This window comes from Austrofundulus limnaeus, unplaced genomic scaffold (genome assembly GCF_001266775.1).
Source record: "Austrofundulus limnaeus strain Quisiro unplaced genomic scaffold, Austrofundulus_limnaeus-1.0 Scaffold119, whole genome shotgun sequence".
Lineage (NCBI taxonomy): Eukaryota > Metazoa > Chordata > Actinopteri > Cyprinodontiformes > Rivulidae > Austrofundulus > Austrofundulus limnaeus.
In genome coordinates, this window is record NW_013952521.1 from 23766 (window position 1) to 41637 (window position 17872).

At 41.1% G+C, this 17872-nt stretch overlaps 2 protein-coding genes across 4 annotated transcripts in view; one reads left to right on the forward strand and one right to left on the reverse strand.

Moving 5' to 3' along the window:
• ormdl3 (ORMDL sphingolipid biosynthesis regulator 3) overlaps positions 1 to 17872 on the reverse strand; it is a 27855-nt gene that overhangs the window by 8309 nt on the left and 1674 nt on the right. Inside the window, exons 2-3 of one of the 3 annotated variants that reach the window (XM_014014723.1) lie at positions 13621 to 13676; positions 9305 to 9422 (exon numbers count right to left, since the gene is read on the reverse strand). The exons of 1 other annotated variant lie outside the window; for it this stretch is intronic. In XM_014014723.1, the coding sequence (XP_013870177.1) occupies positions 9305 to 9321 (17 nt within the window). In that variant the 5' untranslated portion in view covers positions 9322 to 9422; positions 13621 to 13676. Of the gene's footprint in view, positions 1 to 9304; positions 9423 to 13620; positions 13704 to 17872 lie in introns of all 3 variants that reach the window. One more of the 3 variants, XM_014014724.1, reaches the window with a different exon arrangement.
• Positions 8967 to 17872, forward strand: part of wnt3 (wingless-type MMTV integration site family, member 3) — a 24096-nt gene continuing 15190 nt past the window's right edge. Inside the window, exon 1 of the mRNA XM_014014722.1 lies at positions 8967 to 9372. Coding sequence (XP_013870176.1) covers positions 9293 to 9372 — 80 coding nt within the window. The 5' untranslated portion in view covers positions 8967 to 9292. The remainder of the gene's footprint in view (positions 9373 to 17872) is intronic.

Genomic DNA, 17872 nt, shown 5'->3' on the forward strand with positions numbered 1-17872 from the left:
TCTGGACCCTCCAGACTCTGGACCCTCCAGACTCTGGACCCCCACAGACTCTGGACCCTAACCGATGAGCTGATGAAACATCGAGAGTAAATCCAGCTCCTGCAGAGTTTTTACTTCAGTTTGGTGTTTTTGTTTACAACAATCTTTTCTTTTCTTTACTACTACTACAACTACTACTACTATTATTACTATTATTATTACAAATATTCAACATTAAAAAATACTCATTGGACACATAAGATTTTGTTTAATATTGTACATAACAAGTAAAATAAAAATGTTTTCAAAAATCTACAATAGTAAAATATTAACCTTGAAATATTTTAACCCGGTCAAAAAATTAAAACTAACCACCAGACCAAAACAACTGACCACCATTGCTATGGGTTSAGTCATGAACTTTGGCTATAAATAACATTCGCACATTCACAAGACGGTATGTCAGATAAGGCGAAGTGCCTTACATTTATTCAGACATGATGAAGTCTCACACATATTTGTCCCAATTTTTCCAGATAGATTCATCATAGATGTACCCTTTCTAGCTAAAACTGGAAAAAAATGAGACACATTTAAACATGAACAACAAAAGAAAAAAAATGGAGTGAAAATATCCACTTTGGGGCATTTAACTACCCACCGTATTTTTCATGCAAAAATTTCTACGTAGCATGTTCAATTTCAGTTCCAGGATGCCCCATGGACTCATCCTCAGTGAGATATTCTGGACAAGTCCGACTCCAGAACAGGAGGAAGAGAATGGGTGGACAGACAGACTGATGGGAGGATTTTCAATTACAGCTAGAATTTAAACTATTCTTCAGTATTTGGTGCAAAACAGACATCACAACAACCTGACGACAGCTTAATATCAGCCCATTTGAAAGTACCTTTCAAGTCAGAAATCAGACACCAACTACTTAACTTTTGTCAAGTATTACATACAATAAACAAACCTTATAACTAGCATAAAACCACTGATTTCATTTTGCGATTTCATGAGATTAGACAGCTGGTTAGCACAAAAGGAGGCCCTTCACTCTTCATGCAACAAACGAAACAGAAGAACTTGCTCAAGGCACAAAATATTGACTGATGAGGCCGAAACCGCGGTTCCAAAAATCAAAGGGGAACAGTGTCATGTTCAAGATCCAAAGATAAGTCCAAATACTAATTTAGGCCCACGTTAGCCTGAAGCCAGAGGAGTTCTGCTGGCATGCAACGTTACACGACACCCACTGTTTCTGAGAGCCCCCCCTGTGTTGAGTGGCATCAAACAGGTTTGGTGGGCTGACAGTAGACGGTCTCGTGCTCAGGGCCTCAGGTGGAATGGACGCGTTAGCTTTGTAAACTTAGAGCTCTGTTAAATGCAAACTGAGGATGACAAGGGTGTGAGATCATCTCTGGCTCTGGAACAAGAACCCAACTCTTGAAATTGATCAAATGCACCTGAGGAGTGACATTAGCGAGTCTTTACACGTACGCACTGGATACATGGATCTGTGGTTAAATAAATGGAACAGTGGAAGACTGTTCTCAACAATCTCGTCTAAAGTTCAGTCTTACATGAATGCATTTCCTAGCTTGTAAATGTTGCTGTTAGATAAAAAAGAAAAAAATTGTATAGGTCTTCTGGACGGGTTCTTCTCTAATGAAACGTTTTGTCTCTCCTCCAAGAAACAGGAAACACAGACAGGACTCCATGCAACCTTCAGGTGAAAATGAAGACCCCAAACCCAGACCCAAACCTGTGGTTATTCCGTATGTTGCGGGTGTTTCGGAGAAACTGAGACGTTTATTTTCTAAACATAATGTCCCAGTGGCTTTCAAACCCCAAAACACATTACGGCAAAGGCTGGTTCACCCCAAAGATCCGGTGTCCCGGCACAAACAGAGCAATGTTGTATATGCTGTTAAGTGCCAGGAGGACTGCGACCAGTTATACATCGGGGAAACAAAGCAGCCACGGTTCAAAAGAATGTCCCAACACAGACGAGCTACATCTAATGGCCAGAACTCTGCAGTTTTCACTCATTTACAGGCCAGCGGTCACTCTTTCAGAGATGAGGATGTTCTCATTCTTGATAGAGAGGAACGTTGGTTTGAGAGAGGAGTAAAAGAAGCCATTTTTGTGAAGAAAGACCGTCCATCATTAAACAGAGGTGGAGGCCTCCYTTTTCAGTTGTCCCCCTCCTACCGTGCGGCTATTGCCAGCATCACTCCACCCCTGTTAACAATAGGTTAATTAGGTGTCAACGATAGCCATGTGATGCGAGTATCAGTCACATGGAGGCAGTGCCTAAAAGCCTGAATTTTGCCTGAAACTCTCAGACTGAAGAAGTCTCTTGGAGGAGAGACGAAACGTTTTATTAGAGAAGAACCCGTCCAGAAGACCTATACAATTTTTTTCTTTTTGATTTTTACCTGGATTACTGAGATGCATCAGGACACGTTGCTGTTAGATGATAGAGAATATAAATATTTTTATAATTTAACTGCTCTTTAACAATTTAGAGTTAAATCAACATTGATATTTCGCACATCAAACTTTTTTCTGATGCCTTTGTACCACTAGTCTYCATGCAAACTCCATTTTTGCTGTTTGCATGTAGATAACTAACTTCTACTTCTTTCACTGCATATCTGTGGTCAGTAATTAATCCACTGGAAAACAGAAATAAAAAAYWCTACACCTCAGRAACAATACATTGATCCACATCAATATATTGATTAAATGATTCAATTATACCTGGGCAAAATGAAAAAAAATTGATCCATATCATCATCTTATACCTGATGTGGATCAATATATCTAACATAATCATTTATGCTAGATGAGCTTATGATATCACATCATATCACACTTGTGAATCGAATTTAATCTGATCATATCGTGACAGATTTTGTGATAAGAAATATATCGTCTTCCACATATAATAAATCTGGTGATTTACACCCATACAACTCAGTCAGTTTTACAGATTTTTTTTTAGCTAATATTAGAGTTATTGWGCAGGATTGTGATTAATAATATTTTAAATATTTGATTTTTTTTTTATCAATCATGACCTGGATATGGTATACAGCTATTACTCTTCCACTTAAATTAGATTTTGATTTAAACACTATAGCATGAAGGACAGCAGGTGACATGCATTCCTTCAAGAAATCCTGGGTTTTCAATTATTGAGAGCAAATTTAAATATCAAATAAAAAATATTTTTTTCTGTTTCTCCCTTCTTGTTTTTAAAAATACCCTACTATTGACATTTTTACCGCCCACAGGTTCAGAGCTTTTTGGTTTATGTTGTATGAATTAATACTTTTCGTCAGACTGAAATGATGATATTTTATTCATATTACCTTTTCAATTAGTGGAAAACATGGTATTTTGCCTCACATTAAAGTTTTACGTCATGATTTTGAAAACAGTGGAGACATGACACGATGAATGCCATAAATAAAATGTTTTATTTTATTTTTTTACCAGCAGATGTCAGTGTCAGCACACTGATCGGGTTTCCTGCGGTCTTTGCTGTGAGCTCATCATGGCTGCTCAAACACTCAATTTATCATTTTTAAACTGAGTTTTCTTTCTGCTACAGCTTAGCACTGAAAGCTTTAGAAAAAAGCTAAAGGTTACCCTTTTATACATCATTTAAGTGTTTTTTTCTCATCAAAAAGTCACACACAACAAGGAAAAAAAATCAAAATAGTCACACAAGTCAAATCAAATTACAAGAATGAGCTCACCATTACTGCTAGGATGTTTCTTAATAATCTGTTACAACCTTTATTATATTTATTATAATTACAGCACTTTCTGGACTTTGTCCCAACTTTTTATCAACAATAATTTGTTCTGAATCAGAATGGCAAACTTTAAATTTGATTTTTGTTATGCGAGGAGAAAAAAATCCAATAAAATAATAATAATAAATTAAATAAATTTGAAACCCATGAAGACCGTAAACATGCACAATAGGCTGCTTTCAGGCCCAGGCCTCTTTTGCATCTAATTAAATATAAAAATAAATTAAAATGCAGAGATGCAAACCAGATTTACGCATTTAATTAAAAATGTAAGTTAAACAACTCTGGGCAAAAAAAAAAAAAAAAAAAAAAAAGACTGAAAAAAAAAAAAAAAAAAAAAAAAAAAAAAAGAAAAGAAACCGAATTTTATGGCTTCTATTACAAGAATGTTTTTGAGGTCAATGGCGTTGGGGATGTTCTCAGGCCCGTGGGTGAGCTGGTTGTGACAGGAATCACACTGCGGGGGCATTTCTCCCCAACGGGAGGGGTGGACTTGTGACCCAGGCAGACTGGGATGATAGCTGCGCTGGAAAAGGCTGATGCAGAGAGTCCATTATTACCCCTGGAGGAAGCTGAGGATTAGAACACCAAAGAATTTCAATAAAAGAAGTGTCTGTTTGGGGGTCGGGGAGGGGCAGAAGGATGGTGACGGTGGTAGAGGAGAGGGGGGGGGGGCTCCCCTTATTGTCCCAACGGTGATTGAGAGCAAGTGGAGGGGAGTGGGATGGCATTGTGTTTGCAGCTCCTCTGAAGAAGCTGGTTATTAGGGGGGATGGCGAAGGAGGGGCGAGAGATGGGGAGGCTGTTGACTCTTCATCTTGTGTGAACAAAGTCTCCGGCACATAGTCCTATTTTCTCCCTCCGTCCTAGACTCCCTTGTTTATGAGCCCCTGTCGGCGGGGACCCAGCTCCAACCTGCACGGCCACACATTGTAGGGCTTAAGTGGCCTTTAATTAGGCTGCCTCGGTGTCCGGCTGAAGACCGCTGCGGGTCTCGGCTTTATGCTGAGCATCCTTCACGCAGCGGAGGGATGAAGTGTTTGCTGCTCTAATGAAAAAGACTTATTTGGTGGCCGAGCCTCCTTAAAAAGCCTCGACAAAGGCGTTTGTGTTATCTTTAACACTGTCTTTATTTTCCGGCGGCATCGGGGAGGAATCGGTAGTCTGAGTGGCATCRGACTTCCAAGACCCGTGACAGCAAACACAGTTTACTTCCTGTACAGACGGAGGAACACACTGCACAACTGCCATTCGATCATCAGGCATTAATTAATCAGGATTGCTCAACAGATGGAGGCAGAAGAAAATCTGTTTTGTTTTTAAAGTTGAAGGTTTCCATTTTACGTTCGCATAAATTCTCCGCAAACTCCCTGTCCACACAGGAAAAGAGTTTTATGAAGACAACTGGGTTCCAGAGCGAGGCAATCACTCAACGAAACCAGTAAAAAAAGTGAAGATGATGTGCGTAGGTTATGCTTAACCTACGACCTCAGGGAGTAACAACAACAAGAACAGGTTACCTGCTCACATTTGTGATACCAGGTTGTCAGAAGGTGTAGTTACTACAGCTTTTCAGTCGTTTACTGTTTCCTTGTGGACGAAAATATTTCCAGGAACGTTGCCGGGTTTGCGAGCAACGAAATCGTTTTGGAAAGACAGCGTTCCCCGTGTGGATCAGGGCCTCGGCCAAACACAATTTTGTCATTGTGATGGAGCACAATTCATCATCGCAACTGCACAAAGCACAGGATCCGAAACATAAAGGAGGGAGGTGGGCAAGAGGTATTGGGAATTTGCTTAACTACTCCAACAAAATGAGTAATTCCTGGATGCTTCTTTGTGTGAAGAGCTTATAGGATGAGAGCACTGAAAGGAAGAGGCAAAGGAATCAAGTGAAAGACTTGAAGGAAGGAGAGACGGAGAGGGCTGAAGGGAATGGGGCGGGATTGGGTGTGTTCAGAAATTTTCTCGCTACAGGCTCAGTGTGTTTAGATACCCTCCTAATCCTGGTTTTATTGGCTGCCTGTGTCCAGCCACGCTATTCGGATTGAGTGGAGAGATGGGGGGGCTTAACACATGTCCTTCTTTGTGGTAATGCGCTGATTAGGCCTGAGAAAAAGCCGGACCTGGTTATGGCCTTTCTCAGGTCACCCTAGAAACCAGCCCGGTAGGGGACCTCTGTGTTTGCCTCCCCCCCTCCATCCTCACTGATGGAAACTGTGCTCTTCCTTTGCAGATATTTCTAAAAGACCCCACCACGAGTGTTGTTCAGTCACATTTCGACAGATACGGATCTTAACCGATGTTGCCTCTTCGAGACGATTCTCGCTGCACTTGTGGCCTCAATCTGGGAAACGTGGTTTCAATGTTGTTCATTATCAGACCGCAGACTGATTCCTGCGCCTGTACTCGTAAATTAGACCTCCGACACATTCTCCCAATCTACCCCTGGCCCCGCGCACCGTCTATCGTTCCTAAACAGCAGCTGTCTTCCAAATCCCAGCGCTGAGCTCGGCACATTTCTGATGATGCTGTAACCCGCAACAATGTTGATAATCAGAAACAGTCCTGCCTCATTGTCAGCACCGAGGGACGCAAAAATGGACTTAATCTGCTGCAGAGCGCGGTTAATGCACTGGGATAGCTATCTGTTAGTGTCAAATTCACCCCCCACACATCAGAAACAGGGCGGTAGGTCGAGCGCATCTCCGTCACTGCCTGTTTCACCAACTTCTTTGTTGTGGAGAAAAAAAACACAGAGGTGGACGCACAAGGGGGGCACCCCACCACTGACATCCAGTCTGTGGTCACTGGCGTCTTTCCCCGCGGTGGGCACTCTATGAAGAGAGCTTGCTCCTAGCCCCTGCTGAGCATCCCTGTCAGTCCACAGAACTCCAGGTCCAGAGGTCCCGGGCTGAAAGACAACCACCCCCAGGCACCACCACGGAAGTACGCAGCAACACTGAGGTATTCATGTAGCTACTGCGTGCAAAATTTATGGTAATCTACCCAAGAAAAAGCTTGTATTRGATTATTTTGGTGGCCCGGCACGTACTTCATTGTCCCAAAAGGAAAATTTAGGTTTGGCTCGAAAAGGTTTGCTCCGCTCACACTTAACTAAGAAGACTTCATAATTTTAAAATTAAAATGGAGCACTTAAAAATCCATTAAAAAAGTCTTGTATGAATGAAAATATTAGGGGTGTAAGGAAATATTGATAGTGAAATATCGCAATATTTKATTTCCTGATCGATTTTTAATTAAGGCTCAATGAACAGAAGTTGTAAGAAGAAATGTGAAATACAAATGCAGTTCRCAAGGCATGGTGTGCTCTTTATACCAAGTTTTAATCAGAATCTATTGGAYAATAAAATGTTAATACACGGCTTGCTTATAATATCACAATATATCGTGATATATCATATCATGACCCATGTGTTGTGATGTGTATCATATCACCAAATTCTTGCCAATACACAGCTCTATAAAATATATATTAAAAAAAGAAAGAAAAACACAACCTGGAGTTCAATTGATTATTTAAATAACTTTTTTTAAACTGTATTTTTTTTTATTAAAGATCATGAAGACCAATAAAAATGAAAAAACGAAATCTGTACAATATTGTTCTCATATTGTTGGTTAATGTATGGAGCCTGTCCGGTGACATTGGATAAATAACGGGACTCCAACAATGTCTGTGTCACACACTGCAACACAGTTATCTCATGGGTCTTGTGGCCATGCGTTATTATCATGTGGCCACAAAATAAAATATTTTTTATCCATTGTCACCGGACGAGCACTGTGATAATGTGTCCTGAAATTATGAAAATGTAATCCAAATGTGTGAACAGATGCTGACTTTCATGTGTTTTTTTAGAATCAGAAACAGCCGAAGTGTCTGACAACAGGTGAACAGTGACTCCCATCAAAGAGCTGTTTGGGATGGAGAATTCTGACAGTTTATGTTCTGTTTACGCTCAGATTTGTTGTGTAGGATACTTTGTTTACATTGAGTGCATACCTGCATTTCAAACTGGATGGATGTTTCTGTCAAACAGARTCATTTAATATGATTCAGGAAAACCTTTTGATTGATTTGATTGTGAGAAAAAACTACAAAAGTTTCTTTTATGAACTTTAAGTAGAAAATATCAATTTATATCGTTTTAGATTTGATTTAAAGTTTGTGGAAAATGTAAATGTATTGTTATTTTTCCATTTCCTGATATTATAGACCTTTAAAAAAAGAGGAAAAAGTGGTTTGATGTGTCAGCAGAGATCCCATCTTCACCAGTCCTCCCTTCCATCCTGTCTGTCTGATAATCCAGATTACCATCACTCCCTCTCTGTGATCTTTTCCAGCCTATCTCGTTTGCATTCATCCTGATCAGTTTCCTTGTGTGTTTATCACATTTAGGCTGAGTTCGTCTCAAGTGTCCCCCCCGCTCCTCCCCCACCCCACGGCTGCTCACCCCTCAGCCCATCAGAATGACAATAGTATTGATGTAAAATGTGTTGCCTTTGGGCCGCCCGAGCGTATAACCCCTGCATGCCAGGCCCGTAGTTTTATGGCTTTATTGTGTCCCTCCTCCCTTTTTTTTGTCCCTCCCCTGTTGGAGGGGGGCGGACAACAATTTAGAAAATTCACTGTATATCTATCTGGGTACGAGTGGGGCAGAGGTTACACGCGATATCCGGATCAATTAGTCAGGGCGCAACCCCTAAAACAAAACAAAAACAGAAATCGATGAGTCAGCATGTAAAGCGTGCAGAGCCTCCTCGTCACCTGCCTCCGGCCACTTCTTACGTGATTATTTCCAATGATCAGGGATGAAACAAGTTGAGCAACAACTCTCTACCTTTTTTCATGTGTCCCTCCCCTCCACCTCCCCGCCTCTCGCTCTTCCCTTTCTTTTCCACATTACCAGGGGGTAGCGTGTGATTGACAGATGGGAACGAATAATAATTTTTTTTTCCTCGTAACCTAAGGCCATCTCCTGTGACTGGCTTGCCAGCTGACAACTCCAAAACCTCCACACACACCCACCCCACCCCCCCTTGCCTTCAGCCCCGTCTCCACCCCACCCGCCGCCCGCCACTTTAATATCGGGCCTGTGGATGAGGCATCCTGAGGGAGAAAAAAGTAGGGAGAGAGAGAAAACGATATCTACCTTGGGGAAGAACCTCAGAGAGAGAGGGAGGGAAGGCGAGGACGGGTAGGAGCGTGTGCACGAGTGTAAGAGACACTTATTCTGCTAACTACTGGGAGACAGACACACTTTCCTGGCCCGACTCAAATAGGGGGGAGGGGGGGGGACAGCAGGAAGACTTTTTAAAAAATTTTTATTTTAATTTCCCCCCTCATTCAACAATCAAGCTGCTGTAAATCCCCTCTTCCTGGAAACTATTCTTCACACTGGGAGTTCCATGTATTGATCCACTCACCCCCGTCACACACTGCAAGGCTTACCTCATGGATTTGTACCTGATTGGATATTTCATGTGTGTGTGGTTGTCCAGCTCGCCGGTGCTTGGAGGCTATCCCATCTGGTGGTGAGTACTGAAAGACCCTCCGTTTCAGGGGCACCGGAGCCCCTTCGAAGCTGCGCAGGGAAAAAAGCCAGATTTTTAGGTCAAAAGATGATTTTTTTTTTTCGAAGAGGGCAGAATGTGCACGTTCGGTTGACTGAGTGGAAAAATGTTCTCCGGCCCATTCCAAAGAATCTTAACCTCAAATACGAGRGTAACGGAAAAGGTTTGCCGTTCTTTTCCCCCCTCCACGTTCAGGTCCATTTATCATGTTGAAGCATGAGATTTAAAAAGGATTTTTTTCTCTAATTGAGTCTTTAAATGATTCAAAACGTGGATTTTAATTAATTTTGTTCATGAAATTACACCAGCGAGCGCTCGTTAGGGTCATGTTTGTAAAATCAGTTTGTTTGACTTAAAAGAAAAAAGCGGTGTTGATAACTCAGTCATTTTCTGAACCGTAAATTATTTTAACCTTAAAATTATACAAAATAAAATCGCAATCATCATTTTTTGTTTGTTATTGCATGCCACTGCTGACTCCTCTCCATCCTAACATGTTTCTCATAGATGACAAACTTTTGCACAAACTGAAACCACGTGTAATCTTAGATTATTTGTTGTACACTTCACCTCCTCCACGACGGCTTACATTCTTTGTTAAATTATCCTTCGTGTCGCTTTCGGCAACTCAAAATTTAGAGCTTCATCTTGTCACGCATCTTTCGTTTTCGTTCCCGTGTGACAGAGCTCTTTTTGGCCCCGACGCCACGAGAACTTGTCAGAGCTGTTGCACTGGGGCCGCCTGCTTCACATGCGGACCCCGGCGCTACGAGCGGTCCAGCACCTTTTGGGTGTCATTTACAGAGCAGGCAGCTGCTACGGGGCTGAAGTTTTAATGGAAACGAGGACTTTACACCCACACTCCTGACTTCAGCTGCAGTCACGGGAGAAGAGTTGACAAAGAGCTGAGGATGTGAATCACCTGCAGCGGTTCTCTTCAAGGAGCTTACGTGACACCGGTGTAAGGTTTGCGCTGCGACAATGCCGGCTACCTTTTGATTTGCGCGACAAATTACGAAGGCAGGGCTGAAGATGAAACGCGGGGCTCGTGGCTCCGGGTGACACGCGCACGGCGCTGGCAGCAGCATCGCCCGGCAGCGCTGAAGAGGAGAYCAGGAGGGGTGCTGAGTTTCAGCGAGCCCCCCCCCCCCATCTCCCTCCGGGAGAGGCTCTTCTCAGTTTCTGTCTCAGGGGCGATCGCCCGGGCCATAAATCCTGCAGACGGGGCCGGGCTCGGAGAGGAAGAGGAGTTCTGAGTGCTCCAAGCCTGGCAGCCTTCCCTCTTTTACAAGCCCGGGTGTTGAAAAACAAAAACAGAGCCTAAATAACTGCGGGGACATGCACATATGCGCAGGAGAAAACAGACTGATCGAGTTTGGAGAGGAGGAGTTCTGAACAGGACAGGAGAGAACTGAAGGTCGAGGGAATAAACAACAAAAATGTGACCCAACTTGTTGCACAATTTATCCAAAATTTATCACAAAGGGTTAGCAAACACCGTAGACACAAACCATAAATTTGGCCGTCTGATGGACCTCCTCACACGTCAGGTGGTGTGAGCACTGTGGTGGCAGAACATGAGCATTTATCACAACTGATACTCTTATTGTACTAATTAGAGCTGGGCGGTATGACCTCAAATTCCTATCACGGTATAAATTGAATCCCTTCACGGTAACAGTATATATTGCGGTAGAAAATTATCATAAAAAGTTAAGGTAATGTAATTTTTAGAGCTTTTTTTATGCAGAAAACTAATCTTAATCAAACCCAGCATTTTTGCTTTAATATCAGCCTGTCATACAATGAGCTTCGGCCTGCTGAACTTATCAGCTGCTGCTCTGCTGCGAGCTCATCTTCATCATCAGAGCAGAACTTTTACATTAACAAGATGGATTTATGACTGAACGAACGTCCACGTCTTTTTTTTATCATCTCTGTGGGTAACAAAACATAAAAACAAGTTTTTTCTCCGACAACTTGGGTGTGAAAAAACTGTTGTTATTAAAGCTTCGCTCTGTGCAACGTGGAGGGAGGGAGGAAGGACGTGATCCTGATGTAACTTTTCTACAGCGGGAGGGGGAAATTTTGAGGATTTATTCTCTTTACGCGTTTTAAAAATCCTATAATTTCTTCATTTTGCACTCCTCCTGCTCAGTTGCCTCTGCACTCGCAGCCCTGTTCACACAGGTGCGATGATGTAATGATGATAGGACGGTAGAGGGTAAATTTCTACCGTAGGCTAACTTCAAACCCTTTCTACCATCTACCGCATATACCGTGCAGCCCTAGCACTAATATCGCACTTTTTCCTGACATCTTGCAGCCCTAGTTGCTCAACTTAAGTTGGTTTTTTAACATAAAAGAATGACCTCCAACAAATATCTCTTGAACAATTAGAATCATGTCACTCTAAAACTCTGCCTTGGCCACTTTATCACTGTTTTTTTAAAAAGCACAACTCTGACTATATTGTTTTTCTGGTCACTTTTATCACTGGATCTAACTGCACTACTCCAACTATATCAGGGGTCTGCAAACTGAGGCTCTGGGACCGCATGTGGCTCTTGAGTCCATCTGAAGTGGCTCTTTGAAAATGTGYCCAAACATAATTTGTTTTTTTAATACTCACAACAGAAATAAATTTGTATGTGATCAATACTACTAATACAAAAAGTAAAACGTTAGCTCATGCTAGCCTGTTGTTTACTTAAATATTCCATTTTCTTTCTATGATCTTTCTCTCAAATCCATCAGAATTACATAATATTAAGAATTAGAAAATAAATAAGCCTGAATAATTCAGTTGTACTAGTTTTTATGAAATAGGTATAAACTATATATAGTATTTTTCTTGTTTACATGAATATGGTATTTTTATTTGGCCTGTGTATAATAATAAATAATATATTAATAATAACAATATTTATTTAGATTTATAATGTCTCCTCCATTGACCATAAAAGTTCCTAAAAAGGACTTGAAAAGGCCCGCGGACCACCAGTTTATAATCACAGTTGAAGTTTGTTTTGTGGCTCTGGACACATTTTATTAGTTAGACAAGGAGCAGTAACGGCTCATTTTGTCGTAAAGGTTGCAGACCCCTGAACTACATTGTCTGCTCTGATTACTGTACTGAACTAGTGTACATATGTTTTATATATTTTATAATTTTTTCTTTGTATTTTCTTTATTTGTTATATTTTATACCTATTGCACCTTTACACCGAAGCAAATTCCTAGTCTGTGAATGCTGTTCAATGACAACGGCAATAAAACTGATTTGTAAATCGAGTTTTAAACCCTCAGGAGAACGCAGACGCTGCACACAGACTTTGACTTTAGTTAAAAAAAGTAAAAAAAAAGTAACTATAATTTGGAGAAAATCCATGTAAAACACAGAGTAGAGAAGTGAAACAAAGTGTTAAAAGTTGGCCGTAGACTAAGAAATCAGAGTGCTGATGGAGAAAACCTCAAATTAAATCAAAAACTTAGAACTCCTCATTGGCATCCATATGGTGGTCACCTTTCATGCCTGAGATTCAGACTCGTMTTATGTTGAGAAAGTGAAAGCTGGTTTGGTCAAACATTTTGCAGCCTCGTGGAATCGTGCAAAATCTGTGTGGCGTGAACCACCTACTGCTACCACGCAAAGTTTTAGGTCGAAATTGGGAAAAACGGCTGAACTACAGATATTTTTTGTGTTTTCTACGGTCAGCTGGCTGTGGCGGCCATCTTGAATTGGGTTGAATCCAAAAAAAACTAACCTGTTCTTTGGTTGCTTTCAGTTTGTTTTGACTTTTAATAAAAAAGAAAACATGGATTCTGTTTATTTCTGTCAGGGTGAAACAATGTTTATGTAATGAATCAAACTCAATTTTTAAAACTTAATAAAAGCTAAAGTTCAAATCTATAGTTTAAGATTAAAAAACATGTTAAAAAAGATTTTACGACAAATTTAGGCTCTAGGTTTAAATGAGTTTAGAGGAAACATTAGCAAGAAAGAGCTTCTTAATGAAGCAGCATCATCTCCTGAATGTTGCAGTTTTATGCAGACCGGTCCAGTAGGATCGGAGTGACTCAAACTGGACTCGAGTCCATCTCTGGGTCTCAGGAATGTCATTATCTGACCGTGACAGCCTGCAACCGTCAAAAACCCCAACCACTGGCAAAGAAGAGGGGAGGGGACGGGGAGGGGGGTTCACTTACCTATGGCATGAAAATTCTCTGTCTGCTGTGAAAAGATCAAGGCTGATCCTGTAGTTCTGTAAAAAAAAAAGGAAAAAGGTGCCCTGAAGGGAGGAGAAGAAAGCAAAACGTGTAAAAGAAAGGAATTCATAGGAATCTTTGGGAATCTTTTCAAACCCAAAGATGGATCATTTCTGTGTGACACAAGTACTAAAACTTTTACAGCCCCTAAAATAAAGCGTTTTCAACCCTACTCCAGCAGTTGTACGGATATTGAGCTAAACTTTAGCAGATTGCAGCATCACTGTGACATCATGCATGATTGCAGGTAAAACTTAAGATCTGGCCAAAACAGTTTCAGCTCCATCGTTCATGTAAAAGTCTGGCAGAACAGGTGACAATTAATGTGCATTCCTTCATAAATCGGTGACTGCTCGATGTGCTGATCACGACTTGAGACATTATCCTCTCAAACCTGAGCGAGGCCGAGCTTCAAAGGTGACTGGATTTCAAAGCAGAGAACGTGAGTCATAATCTTCCCCCGCCATCAAAAGGACGAGCAGATGACATGGTCCTCCACTGCACAGCCATTAGCTGCGTTCAAACACAGGGCAGCTGCTCTGAAGGAGACCACCAATCACCAAACAGTGAAGCGTCATCACAGGTGGCGTGTGGAGGCACACACGCATATCATTTCAAGTCTTTCACCTGGCCGAGTGAGCTCACCTGTACAGGCCGATTCTGACGTCATCCATTCACAGAAAGTGACGTCTGATCCTGGGGATGACTCGCGGCTACTACCACGCCGAAGTTTAGCTGAGTCTCTGTAAAGCTGACCAGGCTGTAGCCATTGTTGTGTTTGCTAAAGCTGATTAGTTAAAGCAGCCATCTTGGATCTGGTTCGCTCCAAAAGCTGTTCAAGTTGTCAATATCRGTCCAATACACTGCAAAAACTGTCCAACTAACCAAGTTTTAAAATCTTATATCAGCCAAAAAGTCTTTTTGATCTTGTTTTACTAAACAAGAACTGGTTGTGTAAGAATAATCATCTTGTTTTCAGAATGTGTCAGATTATTTGTCTTGTTAGCCTGAAAATTTGACACAAATTAAGTCAAAAAGTTCTGCCGATGGAGTAAGAAAATTTTACTTGGTAAGATTCTTGAAATAAGAAAAAATTGAGTCAAATCAAGTATTTCAAGAATCTTACCAAGTAAAATTTTCTTACTCCATTGGCAGAAATTTTTGACTTAATTTGAGTCAAATTTTCAGACTAACAAGACAAATTATCTTACACATTGCAAAAACAAGATMATTATTCTTACACAATCAGTTCTTGTTTAGTAAATCAGTCTCAAAACAAGATCAAAAAGATTTTTTGGCTGATATAAGATTTTAAAACTTTGTAAAATGGACAGTTTTTGCAGTGTACTTACTGCCAGAGTTCTGTTACAATACATGCGCTGGCTCATGAGATATTTTACTAACAAAAAGATAAAATGCTGCTTCTTGCAATTAAAACCATATCTTTGATTTTTTCATCAATAAATCAGTTTTTTCAGTCTCCAACAATAGACCGACCTCATCACTTCCTGTTTATAAATCGCTCTTAAAAACATTTGCGTGAGTTATTTTAGCATTTTATTGTTCCGTGTTCTCCGTTTTTTGTCTTTTCATGTTTTTGCATTAATTTGTTTTGTTGTTTTTATTTACATTTTCCCCTTTTTTATTGTTCAGRTCTTTGGTTTTAAATAAATTCGACTTGACTGTAAGAAAATTTAGTGTTCATTAACCGAAGTCGAGACAAAAACACATAAATGTTGAATAAATTGAAGTGTGAAGAGATTAGACCATACAACACCAGATCTGATTACAAGCGAGCTGTTTATTCCGCCCGGCTGGAGTCGGCAACGGCAACACTAAAGCAAACCGGAAGTTCTGGTCTTTTATACATACATGGTTCTTCAGTGCCTGGTGCGCCCACTACAGGCCTACGGCTGCGTCGCAGGAATTCTCACCTAATGATTTATAAACGGTTTCTTTTGTGTTGTGATAACGTTTCGGGCATGTAACTAAACCTATTTTAATCAAGACATAACAATCGTCAAACAATAGATCGTAAAAGTCAATACTTAAAAGGGAAACTAAGAAAAAGGTGTAGTGCTTTTAATATCAGTAACCGATAAATTCCTTCATGACGATACATTGAAATCCATCTGTAAAGACAAGAGGACTGATTTAAACTCCATTTGAGTTAATTAGGATATTCTAAATATTAAAAATACCCAGGATGAGTTCAGCCACTGATGACTCAACTTTAGAGATTTTCTGCATAATTCAGAGTTACTGAGGTGTTCAAGAGAAGAGAGTGGTCCAAGGTTGCATGCCTACACCCACACGAAAATACAAAGAAACTGGCTCCAGGTTCAGATTTGGATCTAAATCAACTTAAAAAATTTATAACCTGTAAGTCGGGACATGCCTGACTCGGGGTAAAGTTTATATGCAAACGAATCTGTAACCTTTACAGGAACTCTGCTAGCAAAGTGACGTCTTCAGAGGTCGAGTCAGAACGTTTAACCGTCAGAACTGACGAGCTGTCTTCAACATTCAGGACTGCTGTGMTGCCTTTTCTCGCTCCTCAGCTGAATAACTTCTGTGACAACAGCTCTGATAGTTCAATGACTTTGATGAAAAAGCTGAAAGTTAAAACAAGCAGGGGAAAAAAAACGGCTAAAAAGAGCTGAAGGCAACAAAACAGCAACTAAAGGCTAAAAACTGAAACCAGCACGAGCTTTGCAGTAGTTTGATTGCAAAGTTCCCACGAATGAAACAATGAATAATGCTGACTCAGCATTCCCACAACTGGCTTTTTAATTACTTTTACAGACACAAACACATTCCAAACCATGCAGCTGGAGCTTCCACGCGACTCGCGAGGAGTTCCGATTGGATCGACTGCCGCCGATGGTCTGAGCCCCGGTGCCGACGAGCCGCTTCTCCTGAACCCAAACGCAGAACCGGGCCCGTTTCGAGATTTAACTCGCACACAGGTCCAGCTCTGACGCTGCCGTGTCCACCTGCAGACAAACCCAGAGCGAGTTTCCCACTCTGATGTGACACAATCATTCTGAGCTGCTCTCCCCGCCGGCAAGGAGGTTCAGAAGTTTACATTCTGTTTAGTTTCCCTGCTGTGGGGGGGCTTTTCTGTCCCAAAGTTCTGCTCAAGTCCACAGAGGGGAAGCAGGAACATTTTTCTGAGGGTCTTATTTTTATTTTTTATTATCTGATCAGCTCAGGAGCTGTTGTACTACAAGTCAAAAGTCTACTAAAAGGGAAAAGGAAAAATAAATAAATAAACCCAACAGACCACAAAACACAGACCCATTCCAGCCCCTGTCAGGAAAAAAAACTTTATTTTTTAAAGTCCCGTTCTCGGGGGAAGCTGGCAACTTTACTTGTCCCACTTACTCTCTTTTGAAAATCTTTACAGCTCCGTTGATTCTATTATGGGATTTCTATACGCGACTTTGATGGCAGGGTTTCCAGTGCACAGGGACTTCCTGCTCCTCTCAAAGTCCTCCAGGCAAATCTGACAAGTTGCGCTGCAGCATCAACATATGGAGGTAAAACTGAAGGTGGATTAGAGTTTAATGCAAACAATGTTTCGCAGTAGGAGTACGCCTGGGACTCGGGGCTTCAGGCACAAACCCAGCGCAAGCCAACGTTATTAATAACTCTTCAAGTGAACTTATTCAGATGCAGCTCAGAGCGACTGGCACCCATCATCAATAATTGCTATGGGCAAAACACAACAAAATTCCACGGCATTTTATCAAACCTTGACGCCAGCGTCAAATCTGTTTGTACAAGCTGAATCCTCGCTAAGTGCTCCTAAAACCCATTTCACTCTAACTTTAAAAAGGTACTCGTTTCAAATCAGGAAACAAACAAAATAAAGTTTGTCCTGAACTACATTAAATGGGACTTTTTGAGAGTTTACTCATGTAGTTTTTTTTTTTAGCAGGTACGCACTCAATATCAACAAAAGACTTAATCAGCATACTTTACTTTAAAAAGGAAACATTACACCAACTGGACTTCAGATGAGAGCTCTCCAAGGGCAGTCGCTATTGTTGACCTGTTTTTCATTCATTTTTTTACTTAAATAAAATGTCTTAAAGTGTATCTTACCCCCCCCTCCCCACCCCGAGAAAAGATAACTCCGCCCCAAGGCAAAATTTGAAAAATGCATCAAAGTGAGTAGGGGAGGGGG